The 22,408-nt window shown below is 36.7% G+C and overlaps 1 protein-coding gene across 4 annotated transcripts in view; it reads right to left on the bottom strand.

Annotated features, from left to right (window-relative positions):
* CDH13 (cadherin 13) overlaps nt 1-22,408 on the bottom strand; it is a 431,693-nt gene that overhangs the window by 82,172 nt on the left and 327,113 nt on the right. For all 4 annotated transcript variants that reach the window (XM_010718092.4, XM_010718093.4, XM_085235261.1 and 1 more), the window contains exon 8: nt 3,187-3,327. In XM_010718092.4, the coding sequence (XP_010716394.1) occupies nt 3,187-3,327 (141 nt within the window). The remainder of the gene's footprint in view (nt 1-3,186; nt 3,328-22,408) is intronic.

The following is a 22,408-nucleotide window of genomic DNA, read 5'->3' as shown; positions in this document are numbered from 1 at the left end:
AGGGCTTATACAACTCTTCTGAAGTTAATGGAAGTGCTTTGCTGGATCACAGCCAAGTTGCTCAAGTTCTGTGGTTATACCTTGATGTACCGCCAATGAAAGAACAAAGGCCATAATTGCATTGGAATGGCATGGCTGTGGTATGCCAGTGAAAAGTAATAGCAGATGGAGAAACACACTCCCTAGATGAAGACATTCTTATCCAGCAAAACTGGAGTAAACATTACAGAAGCTACTGAGAAGCTGCATACAGCAGATCTTTCTGAAAACAGCAAATAAACCTATTAACGTGTATTTTGAATAGGCGTGTAAGGAATTGGCTTCTAAGGAATAAATCTTGTAAGTATTAACACACAGAAAAGTATTGCTTAGGTTTAGATCCATAGACTTGTTTCAGAAGAGTTTCGGTATAGTCAAAAGTTCTGGAGGAAAGAAGAGGAAGATCAGTCAAGTGTCAAAAGATAAAATTCATCTCCAATGGAGAGAGACTTGTTCAAGCATGGCTGAGATTGCTTTGAAATGAGGACTCAAAGAAACATCTCCTAGCACATGTAAGGCTTCCTGGGAATAAAAATATATAGAGAAATTTTCAACTTTAAGGGAAGTTTGAAAAATTATTAACTTTTTCTTGGTGTTAATGTTATTGAAATCATAGATATCTTTTTAAAGATATATATAACATAAAACTTCATTTTGTCCACAGCCTAAGTACCTGGTATTGTACTAACACAATGTCCAGACTTCTGTTTAAATGATGGTGAAAAAATATTTAGTATAAAATCCAGATCTTACAAATTTATTGCCTTTCACTTTGTCATATCAGGAAGTAATTCAGCCCTTGTGGTTACAGATGTAGAGAATGCATTGAAAATATGGCTTAACTGAGCTATCAACAGCGTAAGGCAAACAAAAGCCATAGATATTTTGGGCAGAAATTATATTGCCAGGAGAAAATACAGGCCAGTAAATATTCCTTTGTTTTATAATGTGGAAAAAGACAGTGAGAGAAAATATCTTCAAAGAGAAGAAGACAGCTATGAAAATACAGCAATACCATCCAAGCCTAATACTAAAGCAGCCATCTCTAAACATACAAAAACCAAACCTTTACATTTATGATATTTACGCTCTCTAAAGTTGTCATCTAGAATGTGCCTTTTTCTTTCAAGTCTTCTTCAAATCAATAGTACTGTAGGATGTATCCTGTATTTACATACAAGAGCTAAGTATTTAAGTCAGCAAGCCAAAGCAAGTGGCGTTACCTTTATTAAATGACACTCTCCCTTCCCTCATACTACATAATTAGAGCATGTGTTTGTAAAGGGACCTGATACCATACATTTAAAGACTGATATTTTTTTCCTTTATACATGGGATAAGAATACAACTTAGCAAGGAGGAAGGAAGATTTCTGAGGTCACTGACATCTCAAAATAGTAGTTACACATTCAAAACCATGTCACAATGCATATGTATATATAAAAAGATTTATCTATAGGAAAATTGGTGTGTCACATAATGCGACAATGCTGTCTCTTCACAACTTCTTCTCTATTTCTACACTGACACAGCCAGATTTCTAAGAGTAAAAATATCTTGTAGTATCATTACCTGAAATGAATTTATAAACATTTCCAAATTTCTGTAGAAGTAGACACTGTTTAACAATAGATTTAGGGGCTAAGTAGGCACCCAAGTTTTCTACACAGTAGCCAGAGGAAACTCTTTGGGCAAACAGGATATAATCAATATGCATTTCTTTTAAAAGGAAAGTTTGGAAATTCAAGTAAATAGTACTGAAGGCATTAATTGTTTTCACTATTGATGAGTGCAATTAGTTCCTAGTTGTAAATACACCGTATTGTCCTAACACATTTGTTAATTATGTTCAAGAAGGTTAAAATAATACAATATTTTAAATATATTTCAACCACAGGTCGACAGGAAACACTTTTCATAGAACTGTGAGGCTGATCTAAAGGGCAGTTCTTTGGCCAGTTAGCACATACATACTTAAAAGATTTGCATCAGGCTCTTCAATGTACTTTTCAGGAGAGTGTAATGATACTGCTAGCGTGAGCAATTATGGCTATTGCAATTGATTAGTGAAAATTAATATTCCTATTGGATAAATTGTCATTGTTTCTTATTTATTCCTTTTTCCTTGTTTTTGTAATCTTCCTCCTTTTTTAATGTTATTCAATATGCATTTATGAAAGAAGTAATTATTCAAGTAAAATTGCAGTAATTTATTTCAAAATAATCTGTTGTCAAACTGCTAAAATTAGGCAAGGATATATAAACAACACATGTGAAGGAAAAAAAAAAAAACATTTAAAGAAAAAGAATGTCTTTACAACAATAGAGTTCCCTTTTCTTCTCAAATTACCTGAAATCAGCATTCCTAGGGCTTACTTCTCAGCTTTTGGGAATATTCCTTAAAAACTGCAGAGCTTCAGGAAACATTTATAATAATAACAGCTACTTTGGATTTTAGGTAGAACTTATGGTCTTTAATTTTCTCCAGGTGCCAGATATAAGAACCATACACTAATAATGTGCAAGAAGGTTAATAAGGTAGGTGAGAGAAAGGAGTACTGTGTGAAGGGCAGGAAACTAGGTGCATGCTTTGCCTGAAATGAGAAACTTTTCCCCCCCAGATTTTCAGTGCTGTTCAGTGGGATTAAACTTGCAACTAAAAAGACTTTAATTGAGAAATTTCATCTGTAAGTTGAATTTAAAGCTTTTAGGACCATAGTTTTCAATACAGAACTGACAATGCCAGCTTTTTTCCAGCTGAAGTACAGAAGAAGGACAAAACATATTGCTCCCATCCACGCTCCCTACTGGCAAAAGCTAGAAGTAAGCAGAATTCTCTGTTTTCCCCCCGTAAGAACAAAAGGAGAAGGTTGCCATTAGTTAACTTATTTTACAAGTTTTCACTGCACTAGCCAAGCTCAGAATGATAAACCTTGATGTAATTTTTTACCTTGTGGTTACACTGTGTTTTGGAAATGATGAATATACACTTAAGATAAAAGAACAGCACTAGGAAAGTCTATCATGTTGAGATAAAAAGATGTCTAAGTACTTTCCTCTTCCAATAAGGAACATCTTTCTATTCAAAAGCAAGCTAAACTAAAATTGCATGCAACTTCTTATGGAACACAAATGGCAAGTTCTTACCTCCTTCTTGGTAAATTCTGGTGGGTGATCATTTTTGTCATCAATAAGAATAGTGGCAGTTGCAGTTCCAGTAAGTCCCACATCATGGCCACCCATATCCTTGGCTTCAATAACCAGCTCGTACTTTGGCGTTTCCATTGTCTGGATTACAGAAAAAAAATGTAAAAAACATTATTTTTATTTCACATGAAGATTTTAATTTGGTTTGTCAAAGCATGGCATAGAAATGGATCTGGTGACACAGTTAATGCTTTACAAAAACATAAATAAAGCTTCCTCTGAGCTTTAGCCATGACAATGGAATCTTTGTATGGAATACAGTATGAAGGAATACAGGTGAATACTGGTAAACAGTATATAACCTATTATTTAAGAAGGTTAGAAAAGAGAGAAGAAATTAAAATATAATTGCTCTTTAAGAGAAAGCTTTCATTTCAATGCACTGGTATTTAGGAGCTTGTCTCATCAGTGTTATGATGGGTACATAATTAAATACTAATGCCACAATCTACATACGCATTCATTTTATTTTATTAAATCTAATTCATTCTGAATATTAGCATTTAGAATGGTAATCTAAGTTTGCTTCATGGTAAAAAAAACCAAAACAACAAGAAAGTAGTTTCTAAAACAGGCAGCAACTATCCGATATTATATGAAGTAATGTGATTTATATCTGTGTATCCAATTTCTATTCCATGGTTACTTATCTGACTGTCTACCTCTAGTAGAAAAAGACAGCACTAACAACACAGGTCTACAGGAAAAGCCATCTTTATTTTACCTACTGTGTGACTTGGGGAAAAACAAGAAATTGCAGCTCTGGAGTGGGAATGTTAGAGCATTTGTAATTCACTTCTCTCACATCAGACTTTAAGTACATCCGTTTGTTCACTGGATGGCTGAATATTAATACATCCCATCAAAACTTACTACCAGCATCAGAATCTTCTCCCATGAAACACAGACCTTTGATATAGATTTCAGTGGAGACGAGACTGGGCACCTAATTTAAAAATTATTTTCCCCATTTGTATTGCTGCCCCACATGGAACCACCTGCCTAAAGACCACGTGCTATAAAACTGATGGAGAACACAGATGGAAAGGTGCTGCAACCACCTTTAAAGCTATATGTTAGATTATCATGTGTAGTGGATTTTTAAAACTTTCTAGAAAAACAAGTCTGGAACTCAGGAGAAAAACTGCATAACAGCACCAGAAAGGGTGGCTCACTCAAATGCTTTTTTATCCTCAGAGCAGCTCTATCAGCCATCTGTGCATGCAAGAACCAAGGCTGCACATCTTTGACATCACTCATCCCATGTCCTTCAGGCAACACTACTCCAGAGAATTAACATGCAGAGAGGAAAGAAACTCGTGTGAAATCCCAAATAGCAACGCTGATCTCTGTCTGCCATCCATACGCTGCCTGATGAAGCAGAACCAAAGAGGCTGGAACAGAGCTTATCCAGTAACAGAGAACATCTCACCATCTACAATTTAAAACAGGCTCAATTTTCATCCCTAGCTTAGTGAAGCAACCTCCTAGGCCACGAAGTCTGCTTTATAGCTAATGGATTCAAAAGCATTTGCTAAATAGTACGCTGTGTGTTTTCCTGGGTACATACAATACCCCTCCAGGAGCATGTGTGGAAAAGGAGGCTCCAACTCCTGAAGCATTTTAGGCCAAGACAAAAGCAATCCAATCAATTGCTCATCAAATCAACCTGTCATGAAGCAATATATTTGCATGTAAAATCAATAAATCAAGCCAGAACTCCTAAAAACATACAGACTACTAATCAGTTGTCACTGTCACTTCGAGAATGCTAAGAAAAGTATTTCCTTAAGTCTTACATTATTTCTTGAGATTCATCACAGAAGGCAAACTCAGAACAAGATTTTGATTTATATCATAGTATAAATATACATGAAGAAATATTAGTGATGTCTCCAACATAAATTCAGGTTATAAAGTGGAACAAGATTTACAGTTTTCATATGTTTCTTTTCTAAAATGTTTTCAATGTATTAAAAACTGTATGAAACTTCTCTCTCCTTCTCTAAATATAACTTTTTCATTATTTTCATTAGGAAGTTATTATTATAGTATGGAAAACTTGCAAAGCCATTTATCATTCCATGTTTATAAACGTCCTCGCTCAAAAGAAGCCCTCTTTTACTCATAAATTGGCCTTTTTTTCTTTGAAAACTGTCCCATTTTCTGTTGAAAGCAAGCCTATTTATGGCAGAAATTGTGTCTATTGCAGCAGAAATTTCTGTGACAGGAGTCCAATGCTTAAGCATGCAATGGAATGTGGAAAACATTGAATTTTGAGTAGTATCACATATCATTATGAATACTTCACACTTTTCCTGCTATGCAGCACTTTCTACATCTAGTTCTGTTGCCAAATATTTGCTTTGTTAGGAAAAGCAACTCCCAACACATCCAAACCCAGGAGTCTTGTTCCCATCAGATGCTCTCTTTACATGAGGAGATTGCAGTAGAGGATATTTTTTAGCATTTCTCACATTCCAGCTCAGTTACTTCAGCTCAGTCCCCAGCAGCTATTTGGATTTATGTAATGGACTGGTGGATCCTGAGGGGATGGCAGCAGGGATCTGAGTGCTCTATGTCCAGCACAAGCTGACCTGGCCACTGCCCACTTACAAGGCTCAGGTCTTCCTCCTCAGTGTGATATTCCCCTCCAGCCACTTCTGTGGGGAATGACAGCTTGGAGGGAGGGGTGTGAGAGAAGAACAGCAGCCCCCATTTGCTTCCTCAACATCATTCCTTCTCTCCTTGATCCCTGCTGCACCGTGAGTCTAGGGACAAGTGCAGCATCCATCACTATTTGAGGACTACCAGTCACTCAGACTATCCCACCAGAACATTGCCTGCCACCAGACCTGGGTCTTCTGTTCCTCAAAGCAGTGACCTGGTCCCTAAAAAGCACTTCTGAGGAAAAAAAAAAAAAATGACAAAAAAACCAATTCACTTGGATACCCTGGCATTAGCGACATAAATATGCAACAACTCTCAAGGAAGCGGATCTACAGTTTAAAACAGATAATAGATGATTTTAATAAATGAACATTAAGTTGCTGTTTCTGTGGCGTATTATTTATAGCTGTGACTTTGTGGAGGATTGCGCTGTTGAGAGAGTTTGTGTAATTACAGCAGGGGACCCATTCCTATCCCCATAAATTTTCACTGAAGTCATTTAGCCACGGCAGGGGTGACACTGGCAAACTGTTTGGATTGCCAAGGAGGTGAGCCGTGTCAGAAGAACTCTTCTTTGAAGGCCCACCCACTGCCAACATCACCAGTGCTAACATTTCTATCACGTCTCACTCCCTGCCACCTCAACATCCCTGGTTCAGCCCTGGTAAGTAACATGATAAAGGGCCTTTCTGGCATTTTATCTTCTGATTCCTGACAAAGCCAGCAGGATATGATCACAACAGTGGAAAATAAACACTTCAGTATGTCTATAGGCTGCTAGAATAAACCAGATGATGACTTGTAGTAAGCGTAGAATGGAACCAGTTAACAACGGTTTTCTGTCAATTTTAAGCTTTTAATGTGCATTTCCTACAGATACAGTAGGAAAACTATTAGTGACTTAAGAAATGCAAGCTATTGGTAATGCTTCACATCAACAGCAGTAACGGTCCAAATCTTGGTATGTGCTATCACTTGCAGGCTGTAAAGCATTCATCTGCCATTTAAATTCAGCAGGAATTGACAGCTTTCTCAGTATAGTAAAACTCAAAATGTAACTGGAACAACTGGAACTGTAATGCGCGATTAAAGAAAAGTTCAGGATCACAAGTGTTTTCAAACATGTACAAATCTTGAATTTCCAGTTTTGTACATGGACTCCCAGAGCCCTGGTATTGCTAGAACAACAAAGTCACTCTCTGTAGCTTGGAAAGAGGGGCAGAGACAACCAAGAAAGGCTTCTACAGGTAAGGAAGTGCAATATCTAAAGGAATTGGATGTCTTCACTGAGGCCTGGCTTCTTTCTGCCTGTCTTTAAATATTCAAATAAAGTATCAACTTTTTTGAGCATCAGTGCAAGAATCCAGGGAGATAAGTCATTTCTGTATTTGTCTTCGCTGATGACCTCAGGAACATAATGCTCCCTAGTGCAGGTATTGTGGAGCACAATTAAGTTTTGTTTAACATCTTAATGAGCTGATAAAGATCACAAAGTGTAGCACCCAAGTGAGATACAGAAATCAAGCTCTTGTACTTTAATAAGGGAACACATCCAAGCAGTGCATAATTTGTTTATCTGGATTCAATGGCCATGGTAACCTTTTTGTTTAGGTGTGGGAGGAATCAGAAAATGTCATTTGTCCACACCATCAAAAACAGATACATCAATCTTATCTATCTCCTGAATTTAGGCTCCCTAAGTAAAACAAAAAGGTTTGTCAATGAATTAAAACAATTGCCACTTTGCATCAACTTCATTGGGGTTATGAACTCAGAAGGAAAAATCAAGGTGCTTATTTAGATGCTTAACATAGAATTAAATTCTTAACTTCTGAAATTCAAAAGCTTTGGTCAGACATTTTATTTGAATATTAAGAAAAGTGGAGTAGATAATAGTTTCACAAGAATGAAGAGCATGGGAAAACTCTTCTAACAAAGACCTCTTTTTGCCATTGGCACTTGGATTACTTATGACTAGAACTAATCTATGAAATTGGTGAATGGATTAGATGTGTATGAAAGACACTTCTTTCTGCCTGAAAATTGAAAGCCTGGTCCCTGTTAGAGTACTTCCAAGCACAGCATGCACTGGGCATCCTATTTACTAAAATAATACTTTCTGTTTTTCCAATACAACTACCTATTTTCAGAAGATAATGTATTTTCTGGAAGGACACAGTACTGCGCATTTGGAAATCTATTTGTGAAGCTGAACCTAAACTAAGAAGAATGTGGATCAAGGCTTAATCTTCTATGTCATGAAGATGGACTGGGTTCAGAATTTTAGGCTACACTGGTCTTCTGTTTCATCTGTAATTCAAAGAGGTTTCAACAATAATTCAACCTATTTTCCTGTAGATGTTCACAACGTTGTTTTTTCTACTCATATTTAAACTGTATATACAGTAGTTGAAAAAGAATCATCTCAGCAAAAAATGTCATTTTTCCCCTTTGTAGTTCTTTATATCATCAGCCTGCCAGCAAACTCAGTATATTTTGCAGTTTTTCGTCTAGCGAATTTTAAGATCCAGGAAAATATTTCAGGTTGTGATGAATCCCTGCATCACCTAAGCAACTATCTATACACTGCAGATGGACACCAAAGATCAAGAAAGAAGTGGACTCCAGGAAATGTCTCTTCAGTGTTTCCTCCTGCCTGGGTGTCCCTCATGTAGTGCCTTTAGCTTCATGCATGTTCAGAAAAGGGCACACATTGTCAAAACACCTTAGCCTTCATTGGGCACTGCAGTGCTTCTCCTAAAAAGAGAATTGGAAAAGAAGAATTCCCAAATTCAATTCAAGTACCCTGTTACTAAAATCAAAACAAACTGTGCCTGGGAAACAAACATGATACAGAATGTTCAAAACACTCATAAGGCCTTCAAGTGTATTTTCAGGTTATCTTAATATTCTTAATACTTGTTGCCAATGAGAGTTGTGTAATATTTTGTGACTATTAATATTTTATATAGCAATGCAACAATATCACAACACTTCTACTGTAATTATGTTTACAAACAACATAGTCAGGCATATTAACATATTAGCAGTGTGCTACCGTATCTCAGTTTTCACTAATGCCTTTATATTATAGCCAGAAAGAAAAATGCTGTGAATTTAAATAATTTCAGTTCATGCTAAATAAATGCTTGTGTTCATTTAAGATGATAATTGCATGTAGTGTGCACTGAATACATCCTATTAAGACATAATCAATCTCCTTGTTAAGTAACAATATCAACATTCAATCTAACACTGTTCCAGAGTATGCTGTCAGGATTTTGACAAATGTAGAATTAAAAAAATGGAATAATGTGACTATTAACAGCTCTAACAGATATAATGCTTTTATAATTATAATATCAGCTTTTATATTAAATGCCAATTGCTACTGTGTAAAAAGCACAGCATAGTCTGAGACTTTCCATTCAGAACTTGAATTACAATTTGATGAATAAAAAAAATGAAGTTTGTAATGCAAATCCTTTTTAGCTCACCAATTTGCAATTTTTTATATCATAAAGGAAGTTCTACAGTTTAATCATTGTAATAAGGTACTCATGTTATGAAGAAAATATCTGTTTACTACCCATAGGAGAGAGAGTTCACAGGTATATCTTGAAGAAAAAGGAAGACTAAATTTTCTCCTTCAGCAGTTGTTGTTAAAAAAGAAATTGTTTCCAAGCGTGTGATAGAGATGGCTTCCTAGATCCAAGGCCAGAGAATAAAATGCTAGCATTTAAACATCCCAGCAGATAAGGGAAGGAAGGAGAGACCCTGTTCTCTTGTACAAGGACTTTAACCTAGTTGTTCCAAATGCTGAAGAACTAAACCTCAACCTCGCTTTCAGGAGCTCTCAAAACAACAACTCCTTTTGTGATTACATATATTTCTTTCAACAAAGTGGATTTTTTCTCTCTCCCCTCCAAACAGTAGTTTCAATAACACGCTCAATTTTGACAAATCAGCATATTCCCATAAAAACTGTTCTCTCATAATACCCAACCAGCTCTATTTCCAGTGTTATATATTTCATTTTAACAGTCATGATTTGCAATTCAAATAATCTGCAGACTAAAAGATATTTGCTAAAAAAAAAAAAAGTTCAAATAATTTTAATCCATTAACATATTAGAGATGTACAATCTGTTTGCAGACAATTTGTGAAGAGAAAGAAGGGCAAAGTTGTTCTAATAAATTATTAGTTGCAAATTATTCAATCATTCTAAGTCCTTGCCATAGGTAGAAATGAGTCTATTTAAATCCAAAGCATAAATGAAGAGGCCAGTTTCTCCAACACAGTAACCCACCATGGTTATTAGTACAGACTGCTTTTCAGATATTTCTATATTAAAGAATACCTCTGCTAGGAGGATTTCCTAATGCATATGAAGGGTGCAAAGGTCACACAATAAAGGTCAGTACACACAGACTATTTAAAACGTCTGCTGTAACTTTCAGAGGAAAAATCATGACCGACCTCAAATTGTTAAGCCTGACAAGACCCTCAACCTGTTATATAAATCAGCAAATTTCCACTGACCTTTGCATTTTATTAAGCTATTGTTCACGGATAACCATGCACACATGCTTTCATGCCACAATACAAGATACTGCATTTATGGCAAAACTGGTAGGTTGCCACAGATTTGTACTTCTGTATTGTTTTGAATGCAAGAGCCTGCCTTCAGATCATCATGGCAACAAGAGCTTAGGGGCTCCCAAAACACACATTTTAAATGAAATAAACCAGCAACATCTCTCAATTCCTCCAAGCACAGTGATGAAGGTAATATCTTCTTCCCTGTTGCAAGTATAATAGCATTAGAATTTGGGAAATCTTGTTATCAGTGAAAAGCAACAGAATGCCTGTGATTGTGTTTGTGCAACACAGACTAGGAACTAATGAAGTTCTAAGCATTTAACCCATGGAGGGTAAACCGATTCATGACAGAAATATTTCATGAACAGCAATGACATGTGGCTGGTCAGCACTCCTCTCTGTTCCCTGGAAACAAACTGCTTTCCTAAATCGTGTGGACAGTGGCCAATGTCAGTTATCACTGATTTTGTTGATAAACATACATCGCGCACCTGCAGCCCTGAAACAGAGGAATTCTTCACTGAGCCAAGAAACAAAAGGATCTGTGAAGCATGCTTATCAGTGCTTGAATTTGGTCCTCCTTGAATGTGAATCAAGTTTAAGAAGCCCTGAAGTACTTCCTGCAGGCTTAGGAGGAGAATACCCAGCAGATCCAGGAGAGAAATACTACGTTTCACTGAAGTATGTCCCATAAAAGGCATCTCCAAAGAAAAAGGGAAAAAAAGCTGGAGTTTTCTTTGAGTATGACCTTTATATTCATAACGTGTCAAGAAGAGTATCTGAATAAGGCAGAGGGAACATTTGAAGCAGTTCAGCCAAAACCCAGCACATTTCTTTCCTCACAAAGTCAACTCAGAACCAAGTAACACACCAATAACGTAGCGTAAGTCCTGAACGCTATATGCCTTTGTACTCCTGATCTGTACTTATTAGCACACATTTCTGCCAGAAACTAAATGAAACGTAATGCTGATTATCTTATGATTCATCACCATCAAACAGTCTATCATCTTGCCAAAGATGAAATTAGATTAACAAAGTTTATCCCACTGAGATCTGCCTGGATGCCAATGCAACACTTGTGTTAATTTACCTGACTGTTCCAAGACATCACAGATCCACACAGTGCCCTTCTTCACTTTTTCATCAAATATCAAGTCCTACATGGATAATTCGAGCAAATCAAGTCCACTTAACAGCACCCAGCTGACAATAACAATCCCAGGAAAGCCGTCTGGCTGTGTGTGTGGGGTTTGTGTACGCTGTTGTGCCTGTGAGGACTAGGAAACAGCTTTCGGGGTGAATTACTCTATAGTTTACAGTTACTACACTTCAATTTGCTTCACGATGAGGTCTTGGAATCTGGCATCTAGATTTCTTTCAGCCAAAATCCAACTGGAGAGTGTGCCCTGGGGTTCACCTAACACACTGCAGCCATGCTGTGACTCAGTTCTGAGTACAAGACTAGGGTTTGATGTGAAAGACTGCAGCATACAGTATGGAGTTCAGTCCCTCAGCATTGACTGTTTTGCTCTACAGATCTGTTTCTTCTGACCTACTCTGTTTGCTAACACAGGAAGAACCTTCCAGTCCACAATAAACAAGACTGCTAGCCTTTACCAGCCAGTGACAGCAACCTTATAAGTCAGAGGCCAAACGATGAGACAGAAGTAACTAGAACCTACAGATAACACGAAGTTCCGAAGGCTGTGAGACAACTGGGTTATGGCAGTTACCAGACAAATCTGAACCATCCGACAAAGTACCTGACAGTACCTGCTGCAGGGTTTTTCAAGTAGGTCCTTCGTCCTTACCCCCAAACAGATCTACAAGTGCTTAACATGTTTCCTGAACTCAATTTATACAAAAGAATGTGAATTAGAATGTGCGTTAAGGTCTGTGGCTGATCACTGGGAAGCAGCTTTCTTGACGATCTTTGCACAGCAGTTTTCTTTCAGTTTCAATTTATAATCATCTAAACCAATATTCTCCATCTAGGTAATAAAAGATAATAAGTTTTATGATACCTCCCTAATGCCAAGTCTTTACATAATCTGTTATCAAATGAATCAAAATGAAGCTTACTGGGTTAACATCAGAAACCACATTCTTACAAATTAGGAACACTTAGGCTATATTTCCCTCCATAAACATTCCAATTTCCACAACAGCAAGCAATGCTATAAAGGTCAGGATGGAAATTGTGTTCCTGCTGTGTAATCTGCTTTGCAGATTTGTACTGGTGGTCAAAATGCCCAGAAAACTCAATTACTGACTTGCTATGACAACCATACATCAGCAGGTCTAGATGGACAGAGGTTATTTCTAAAATTACTACTCTAATGCAAAAAGCATATTCTATGATTCCAGTTGTACAACCTTTGCCTGATGTTTATATTGTTAAATATTAATGGAAGCACTGCCTATTATTTCAAGCATATTATCAGGAACATAATATTCTAGTTAAATAGGTACATTCTAAGTTGGAGGGTAAAAAAAAAAACCACCATGTCTACATGACATTTAAACGCAATATTCCAATCAGAACAGTCACCAAATGCTAATTTTAATCACTATTATAATTTTCCCCTTAACTTTAATTTTTTATGCAAATCTTATTTTACTTTAGTGTATTATGTATTATTGCCAGTAATAATTCCAGGTACCTTTTGAAATAAAGGATCCTGTTGAGAGTGTAATGAATCAGTAAATGATACCAGTTTCGCCCATGGACAAAACAATTCTAGTGACAGCATTTATACTCTCATTGGGTTATACCCACAGAATATAAATTGATCTAATTTTAAATCATCCAAGGGAAAATGGTGTAAAATGGATTTCAATTACACTATTGCTGCTTTGCAAAATAGCTTATCACACTATGGGGTGAAAAATCAGCCCCTCCAGAGGACTTACTTCCTGATGAAAGGAGTAACAACAGAATTTTCCATTTAAAATTTCTCCAATTTCATTTTTCTAGTACTTAGTGCTCAGCATCTTTTTTATCAGCTTTCTTGATAAAAATAATTACATTTCTTATTTAGAATTTCTACACTTTCCACTTTGATTAGTAAGTTTTGTTTTTGTTAACCTTTCATGGTGCTACTTATACCTTCCAAGAGCATACAAAATCTAAACAGCCATCCCCCACCTCCCCTTCCCATCAGACGTTGTTTCCTTGTAATCACACCAAGATTCCTATGTAATCAGCACTTTCAGACTACATCTCTGGTACTCTTCCACTGCTTTGTGCAGATTTTGCATTGCAGCACTGTGGTTTTTGATAAATAATGATTCTAGTTGCTAACGTTTGTGCCTCTTATAAGTTTACGTCCATGCACCAGAACTGTAAGCAGCTTCTTTCTGTAAATCAATCAACAGCTTTTCCCATTCACTGTAAAAGAAATAATGGATTTCTAATTCATACACTTTATTAGCATACCATGATAAAAATCTACTTATGGCATGAATTTAATGTGGTGACCCAGGGGAAAACCAGTAGAAAATAAAGTGTGGGAAGATGGTGCATGCAGAAGAATTATCTTCTCAAGGATTTTGGAAGACAGAATAAATGCGCAGCTTTGCGGTTAAGTAGAAAATCTCACAAAAAAAAGGCATATTAATCAGAACCCTAGCATATACTTGACATAAATTATAGGAAACGTTGCTCAAACAATAAGAAATAATATAGGACATAAACTTGACTTCCTTTCTGCACATTCCAACAGCTGTATGTTCCTTTATGTATGTTCTTAGCAGTGTAATTTTCTGGCACAAAATCTTGCTCAAGACTGTGTCAGTGTAATAAATTTTTCTTTACAGGAAATACATTATATTTTTATTTGCTGTAATGCCACGGTACTTATTTTTTTGCCTGAACTAAGGGCATTCTCAACAAGAAAATATTTGTCTAATTTTGCTGCTTTGCCCCACACAACATCACAATTAAACTGGCATGTTCCTGAGGATCTGTGATCCTGGCCTTCCCATTGAAGGAGATATTCTGTCAGGAGGTCCGAGACGTGGCAGACTAGGGAGGCTTCTGATGATCCCCACTGAGAGATCAACAAAGTTAATGCAAAAGTTCCCTTCAGTTTCAACAGGTCCAGATGACACATTCCCATGGGAAGCAAACTGAAACTGCACAACTGTCTTCTCAGGTAGAAACACTCACTGATCCAAATCATTAAGCATTTAGCCATTTAAGGCAGGATGTTGCACAAGCAAAGGTCAAAAGAAATCTTATGCTCTCCATTTTTAAGAGACATTCAGTTAACATTTTTTAACAATGCCTTGTTGTAACTTTCTAGATCACATATAAAGTTATTTAGCAAAAAGTATGGATTTGTTATAAGATTACAGTGAATTAAGATTATAAAGCAGGTGTACTAAATAGTATATGAAAATATTCTACATTTGAGCTATACAATGCTAGAAATCAGGAGGCTGCTTCATATTCAGCATTCCTTCATGAGAAGTCCCCAAAATGCAGTGTGAATTAAAAATAGGTGAATTGCTGAATTAAGAAAGAAATAAAGGTAAGAGTTAAAGACTAAGAGAAATCTACTGTATTGTTGTTTTTTAAATCAAGGAAGAACAAACAGCAATTAATCATTTCTACAATACAAGAATGGAGAAACAGAGGTCAACATCGGAAGTGGGTTATGGGGGATATGGAAGTAACCAGAGGTCAGGGAACAAAGATGGATTGAGTTTGTAAAGGGTTTTGTAAACCAGAAGTGCCATTTTCAGGCAGTTCTTGTACACTAAGAGCAGTAAAATCAACAAGAGAAAGAATGGGATGGGAAGCACTGCTAGCAAGGGAAAAAAGAATACTCATCTCCCCTGAAGAACAGGGAGGAGACAAGTGTACTATCATTAAAAGAACACCTCAAGGCTAGAAATTGCTGAACTGCACCTGTAGATACAAGAAGCACTACCATACTTGGATGGGAAGTGCTGTGCCACAGGGACAGTTTTCAAAATCACAGCTATGCTGCTCCCCTTATTACTTGCTACGAATGTGAAGGATTACTGGTCTGCTACTCTTCCAGAAGCATGTTACACTCCATGTGTCTACAAGCAAGCTCTTAACCTGTTCCTTTTAGTCATCTCAGCTCTGCCAAATCCCCGTCTATTTGCTCTGAAGAGGTATATATGCAGTGCCTGCTTACTTCCACGTGCCTGAAGGCCTGATCCAAGTAGCATGGGCTGCTGAAAGGATCCGTACAACCTTGTGTTCCCCAGCAGGGTATTTTAGCATATCTCATATGGTAGAAGACAAATACAGAGCTATAGTGCAGATGAATTCTGGCCATACTCCAAATGTTTTGATAAGCAGGTTTGCCCTCAAGCAAAGCAAGAGCTTTTAATAGCGTGAAACAAACTGGGTCAAAAGCCTTTCAGTACGCTGCATCTTAGACACGTGTAGATAAATGTAATTTCGTATTACTGTCAGACATCTCATAAAGATTTGTGATAATGCCAAATAAATGACTGAGGCACCTTTTCAGTTCTCTCCAGATTAGCATTTTCTGCGTCTAGAATGAATACCAGGGGAATGCATGAAATCCTCAATCCATATTTATGGATGTCCTTCAACAGCTTTTGGAACCAATGATGGATTTGATGAGACCAATCAAATCAAGATCTAATTCCTGACATTTCTGCAGGTCTGAGATTAGATGAAACAGTCAGACCAGAATGCTCTGCAACTTTTACCAAAACTAAGAAACTCTTACATAATTAACTTATAAGATTAAATCTCTTACCCAAACCAACAAACAAGTCAGTTACGGGATCAGGTTTATGTCCTGGAACTACTTCAGAAATTTTTCTAAAAAGAAATTCAAAGTTGGCATGGCAACTGTAAATCTAATAGGATTTAAATATAATTTTTATTGAATACTAAAAATAGAGTGTATAATTGTAATGACAATTCAAGCTTAACAAGAGTAAAACAGTAATAAAAGTCTTACAAGGAGCATCCCTCTATTTCTCTCTCCCCCCATCTCTCTCAATGGAAGGGTTTCAAACTATGATTTAATACAAATTCATTATTTGAACTGAGATTAACAAATATTAGTCTCATTATAAATTTTAATGCTATTTGCATAAACTTTATTGAGAGAAGAAGAAGAGGAAAAGAGAATTTTCAAATTCATAAGAAACAAATGCAAGACAGTGTTTCATTTTCTATTGCCTTAAAAGCCTATCTAGGTCACTGAGTTAAACAATTTTCTAGAGGTAAAAAAGGCTGAGTTAACTCCTCACGAAACAGAGCTGACTGGAAAGCAGGCTAGAAGGTACGTGGTGAGATAATTAGCTTAATAAACAGATAGAGACAACACTCTAAGGTAACTGCCTTTTCAAATGTTCAGTGTCTGGTAAGATTCTGTCGAAGCAGGAATAGAATTATTTGTGAAAATCTAAAGTAAAATTCATATTAGTTACATATTAACTTACTAAAGCAGATTGCATTCAGATGAAAGTAAAACAGAAAAAACAGTCAATATCTCCATTTTTCTCCCAGAGAGTTTAAAGGCAGCAGTGGATTATCAATGCAGAATTCAGCTATCTTTCAATATCCTCCCTCTATATAGCTTTGCCTTCTCTGCATCTATCCCAGTTTCAAAAATATTTCAAAGGCACTGAATAAGAAACTTGCACATTCAGCTGTGCTTCCTGTAGGAGAGGATCACAATGAGAGATCAAATCAAGAAAGGTTCTCTCTCCATGGGAGAGAAACTGTCTGCATCTCTCTGGGCTTGACGAGAAAATGCCGAATGAAATTCACGATTCTTGACTAATAATAATTTTTGCTACTTAAGAACTGTCTGTAAGGTCTGAATGCACCCTGGCCTACAGCGTGTTCCAGGATAGATGTATTACACTTTCTTGTGACTGAGAAATACAGATGAAAAATAAAATATTTCTTTAATAAACAGTTGAGTCTTGAGTTTGCACAGTCTCAGTACATTGGGATGAGGACCATGAAAGCAGTGTTAGAGGAACCCGTTCACACTTGCCTGAAGCTGAGCATGGTGCAGAGGCACACTGAAACATATACAGTATAAGTGAGGCTTTGGCCAGTGTGTGTTATTGGCTTAAGAATTACTTTTGTGAACCAGAGCCTAACCAGAGAAGATGTTGGAGGATAACAAATTTGGGCTCCTCCACACATACAAACACACACACACACATTGAAATGCCTTTCAAATACAAAACACAAAGTATTGATTCGATCAGTCTCAATCTTGGAAGAATGAAATGTTACGTCCAGTTTTGTTGACATTTTTGAGATATAGTTCCACAGAATCAAAGCATTTTAACCCAAAGCTGGAAATCCCTCTATCAATATTCAAAGAAGCCAGTGGACCACATCTTTTAGACAGAATACAACTCCTTCAAAAGTACTTAAGTGTCAAATTCTGTCCTTAGTTCATCTGTAGTGCTCTATTTACCAGAAGTCAATGCAGTTCATCCTTACAGCATCAAAAGGATTCAGCTATTAAGCAACATACTATTTAAATCCATGTGGAGCAATGCTCCTGTTGTAGTGCACTGGCATCTATTTAGCATGCACGTAATAACTAGAAATAATGATACAAAAATGCATTTTTACATGACAATCCTGATGTCCACATCCATTAAGTGGATACAACAGCACACCAAAGACAGGTTAATTGAAACTGATAAATGACATGGTTGAGATCAGGTTGAAAATAGACTTAGAAATACATTACAACTTCCAAGACTTCAAATCCAACCACTTCCTCTCTGTTAATTATAAACAAAAAAGACTAAGACTCCCTTCCTATTTTTACAATTACTCACGCAATTTCCTTATGTTAAATGGAAAATGTACATACCCCTTCTGTTATCCCTTACACTTACTAATAGATCAATCTGGCTGTCTAGCAAAAAAATTGCACTCTGGAAGATTGTGCTCCCCAGCACTACAGCAGTATGGTAAGAGAAAGTGCATGTCCTAATCACTGGACATGGAAAACATTTCTGTTCAATGGTTTGCTGCTTTTATTTTTATTTTTATTGGATGTTATTTTGTTTTAAATATTGTATTCTTTACAGGGTTTTCCAATTAAAATGAAAGTTTAATTGATTTAGGAGGCAGTGGGAATGGCAGGGCTTTGGGTCAGGTCAGTTGCTGACTACTTTTTTCTGAGTGACACTAATTGGTATATTTGCCTGAGAATTTTAAAGGCAGTAAGCTTCAGGAATATTTGCACAGCACTTTGGTTTATGTATATCCTTTGTTTATTAGATTTTTTTAAGGAATCAACACGTATATCCTGACTTTCTTGAAACAAGCTTTAAATCCTCTAAAACCCTAGGAAGTACTTCGTTTCTACAATTTAATTGCTACCTTTTACTTGATGTGATAGGGCTTTGTGATGATCACATGAAGTCTGATATGTAAGGACGGAACACTTTTATCTTGTTTTTATCTGAGGGATAACAGCTGAGTTTCATCATGTAAAAAAAAAAAAAAAAAAGGAAATTAAAACTCTTTAGCTCCTTGTAAAGTTGGCCTTAAATTTCTCAACAGCCAAATAATATATGACTTTCTTTCTCTTGAAGAAAACATTCTAACCTTAAATAAATCAGGACTGAAGAATTATAAAATATACTTGAAAAATATGATGTATTTCAACCTTGGAAGGCCTAAGGAAGGATCTCTGTTATTCATGCTACTGTAAGCTCTGCATTCCTTCCAATTCTTTATATGGAAAGCTTAATGGCCATGGATTATTTGCCTCATTGGTTATGGTGCTAAGAAATAAAACAATGGGAAATATTCATTGTAATACTTTCCTATATTGAACCTGCAGTCGGTTGAAGTATTAAAACAAGCTGCAAGGAAAATTAAACCTCTGAATGAAACGGCAGGTGTATTTATGAATGCAAAAGACAAACTAATGACTTCTCATGGTTTTGCAGTGGTTATTCTGTAAGGGCTGTTTGCTTTGGGCTTACCCATCTCTCTATCCAGCAGCTTTTCATTCCTTTCCCATTACTAGGTGGCACTCTAATAACAGAAACTGGGGGCACATAAGCAAAAAAGGAAAGACCCAGACAACTGGAAATACAACTCATTATCGGAGATTGTGTTTCAAAAAGAATGCTGTTGTGTTCCATACTGTATTTCCTGATGTGTAATTACAATATATGCTTTATTACTAAAATTACCATTTTATGATTAGGTTAACTTCTGTCCATCCGTGCAGCAGTTTGCGTTGGCGACTACGAAGGCAATAATAATTTGAAAAGTCAATACACGCTTACTAAAGGCTAATCTCAGAAAAAAAAATAAGGGAACAAAAGCTGTGCATTAGGTCTACTATGCTGAAAATTTAGCTTTAATGTTTGGCAGTTAGCATAGATCGTGTGCGACCGCATACAAGCAAAAATTAATTGGTAGCCCTTCATTTGGAAACACTTGAAACAATGTTCCAGGTGGATTTGTTCTATTACACTCAGTATCTTATGAAAGCAGATAGACTAGGCCATGTGGGAGTAGCTGCATCACCCTCTTTTCAGGTACGTGTGGTGGAAATATAATTTCCCACTGGTTTATCTGAGTAGGAAATTGTGGGAAATACCGCACTCTGACTGGTATCAATGCCAAGTAGTTAAGCAAGGCAGACACATCTCTGTCCCAAAGGGAAGGTAAAATACTATCATCTGGTGTTTGCTAGATGCATGGACAAGATTTGGGGGAAAAAAAAAAAAACACGGGTGAGCCCTTACTGCTTAAATTCATACTCGAGTTGAATATGAGTTCAAGTTGAAAACAGTGAAGTGAGTCCCAACACCATTTTATTGTCACTTTCTGCAAAAAAGGATTCTATCTTGATATATATTCCTCAGTTTAATACAGTCAGATATTTGAAATGGAGTAATTTCCCTGACTCATTAGAGTCATCTTACCGGCATTATAAGTTTTGCTTTCTTCAAGTCAGAGGCAAAAATCAGGACAGTGCTGGTTTTGTCTTATTCCCTGAGAACAATAGAAATGAGGCTCTGACCCTTTGAAATAGGAAGCAAATTTTAAAGACAAAACTATTGTAGGTACTCTGGAAAATTGTCACTGGCACTGCTACATTGCTAAAAATACTCCTGCCACCTATCCAGGCTTCAAAGTGATACATACGGTCATTTTTATTCATATCTGCAATTTGTCTAGAGAGACCTTTATCTTGTTCCAATAAAAATCAGTGTAAAGCTGCATCTCATCTGCCCATAAAAGAATCACAACCCAGCCATCTCACCACCTTAGACTCTATAGCTTCCCTTTCAAAATGAAGAAGGTGAAAGAATAAACTGCCCTGCAAGTCAAAATGAAGCATGTTAAACAAAGTCAGTTATGTCTGAAGCTCCTAGAAAGGAGAAAAGAGGAATTTCTCAAGAGTAGTGCTCAAGCCTTTCTCATGGCCTGCAAGACCTTTACTCAGAATTAATCAGCCAGTTGTAGACTTGAAAATAGGGCAGGTTTTCATACAGAAAGGAAAAATCAACTAACTGTCACTAAGATAAACAAAGCTAGAGCAGATTCTGGGGAGTAATCAGCCACGATGTTGGGCTGACAAAGAGCACAGCCATATCAGAAGTCCACACTCTGAAACTGTTGGCTCGTTACCGCTGTTTGAACACCTTTGCTCTGCAAAGGCAGCTTATACAACAGCCATTAACCAGCAAGAATTTAAAAGCAGAATCTTGGGCAATGTCTCATAGAGCCTGATAGGAAGTAAGGAAAGCACACTAGTTCATATCAGGGCAGGATGCAGCTCCCCTGTCCCCATCTTCAGAAGCAGCTATTCCTTCAGGATGCACGACCAGCCTGCAGGGCCAGCAGACCCAGCATTCAGACTGCAAGGACAAGAGCAGACACTTAGTGGCAAGCTGCTTATATCTACTTCAAGCACTGGGTTTATTTGTGACAACCATAAAAAATGAACTCTTTAAAAACTAGTCCACTGTGACAGCAAATTCTACATCTGTTTAATTACTTCCTTCAGTCTTTCTACATTAGTGGAGGCTTTCTTTTTTCGCTTGTACTATGCAGAGTAAGCAACAAAGCCAAGCCTAACCCTAAATAGAGAAAATTAAAATACATAATTTGCAAGAAACATTTGCAACATGTTTTGACAAAAGCAATATCAAAGCATCATCTGAAACAGTTCAGAAATATTAATTTAATAATACATTATTTTACTGTGAGCATAGATAATAGATTGCTCATGGTTTAGATAGATGATCATGGTTTGCTACACAGAATCAGTAGGGAACATTCTGCACGTTTTATACTAATGCTTAACACTTTAACTTAGGCTTTCAGTCACTGCATATGAAAACTACATTAGATACAGATAGATATTAACAGTTTTTAGCCAAATATTCACCAGCATACTTTATTTTTAAATTATGTTCCCATGCCTCATGCTTTCCTTCTGTCAATGAGGCATGGCAGCAATTCAAAAATACTGCTTTAGGTCAACACTGAACTGAATGTGCATCACTCAGTAAAACTGATAAAGAATGCCATTGAAAATACAGTACCTTAAACCCTGGTTAGTACATTTGATGACTGTCTCATTAATAACACAGCAAAAACGCTGCAGGGATGTTATAGCAGTTAGAATTGATGACTATGTCCTTTTTTAGATCTAAGGATGGCAGGAAAGTGCCATCAGAGATCTAGGTAGAACGATATGGATTTAGCCTTGCTCGCTTCTTCAGGAAGATAAAGTTATTTCTTTCCCAACACTTTTATATTTCGTTTTTAAAATAAATTAATATTTTTAAAGGCCAACCCTGTGGTTTCATTTTTCACTTTGACAGCTCCTGAAACACAGATAGTTTTTGTAC

Source organism: Meleagris gallopavo, chromosome 13 (genome assembly GCF_905368555.1).
Source record: "Meleagris gallopavo chromosome 13, MGAL_WU_HG_1.1, whole genome shotgun sequence".
Taxonomy (NCBI): Eukaryota; Metazoa; Chordata; class Aves; order Galliformes; family Phasianidae; genus Meleagris; species Meleagris gallopavo.
The sequence above is the reverse complement of the archived record's forward strand: the minus strand, read 5'-3'. Positions and strand labels throughout refer to the sequence as shown.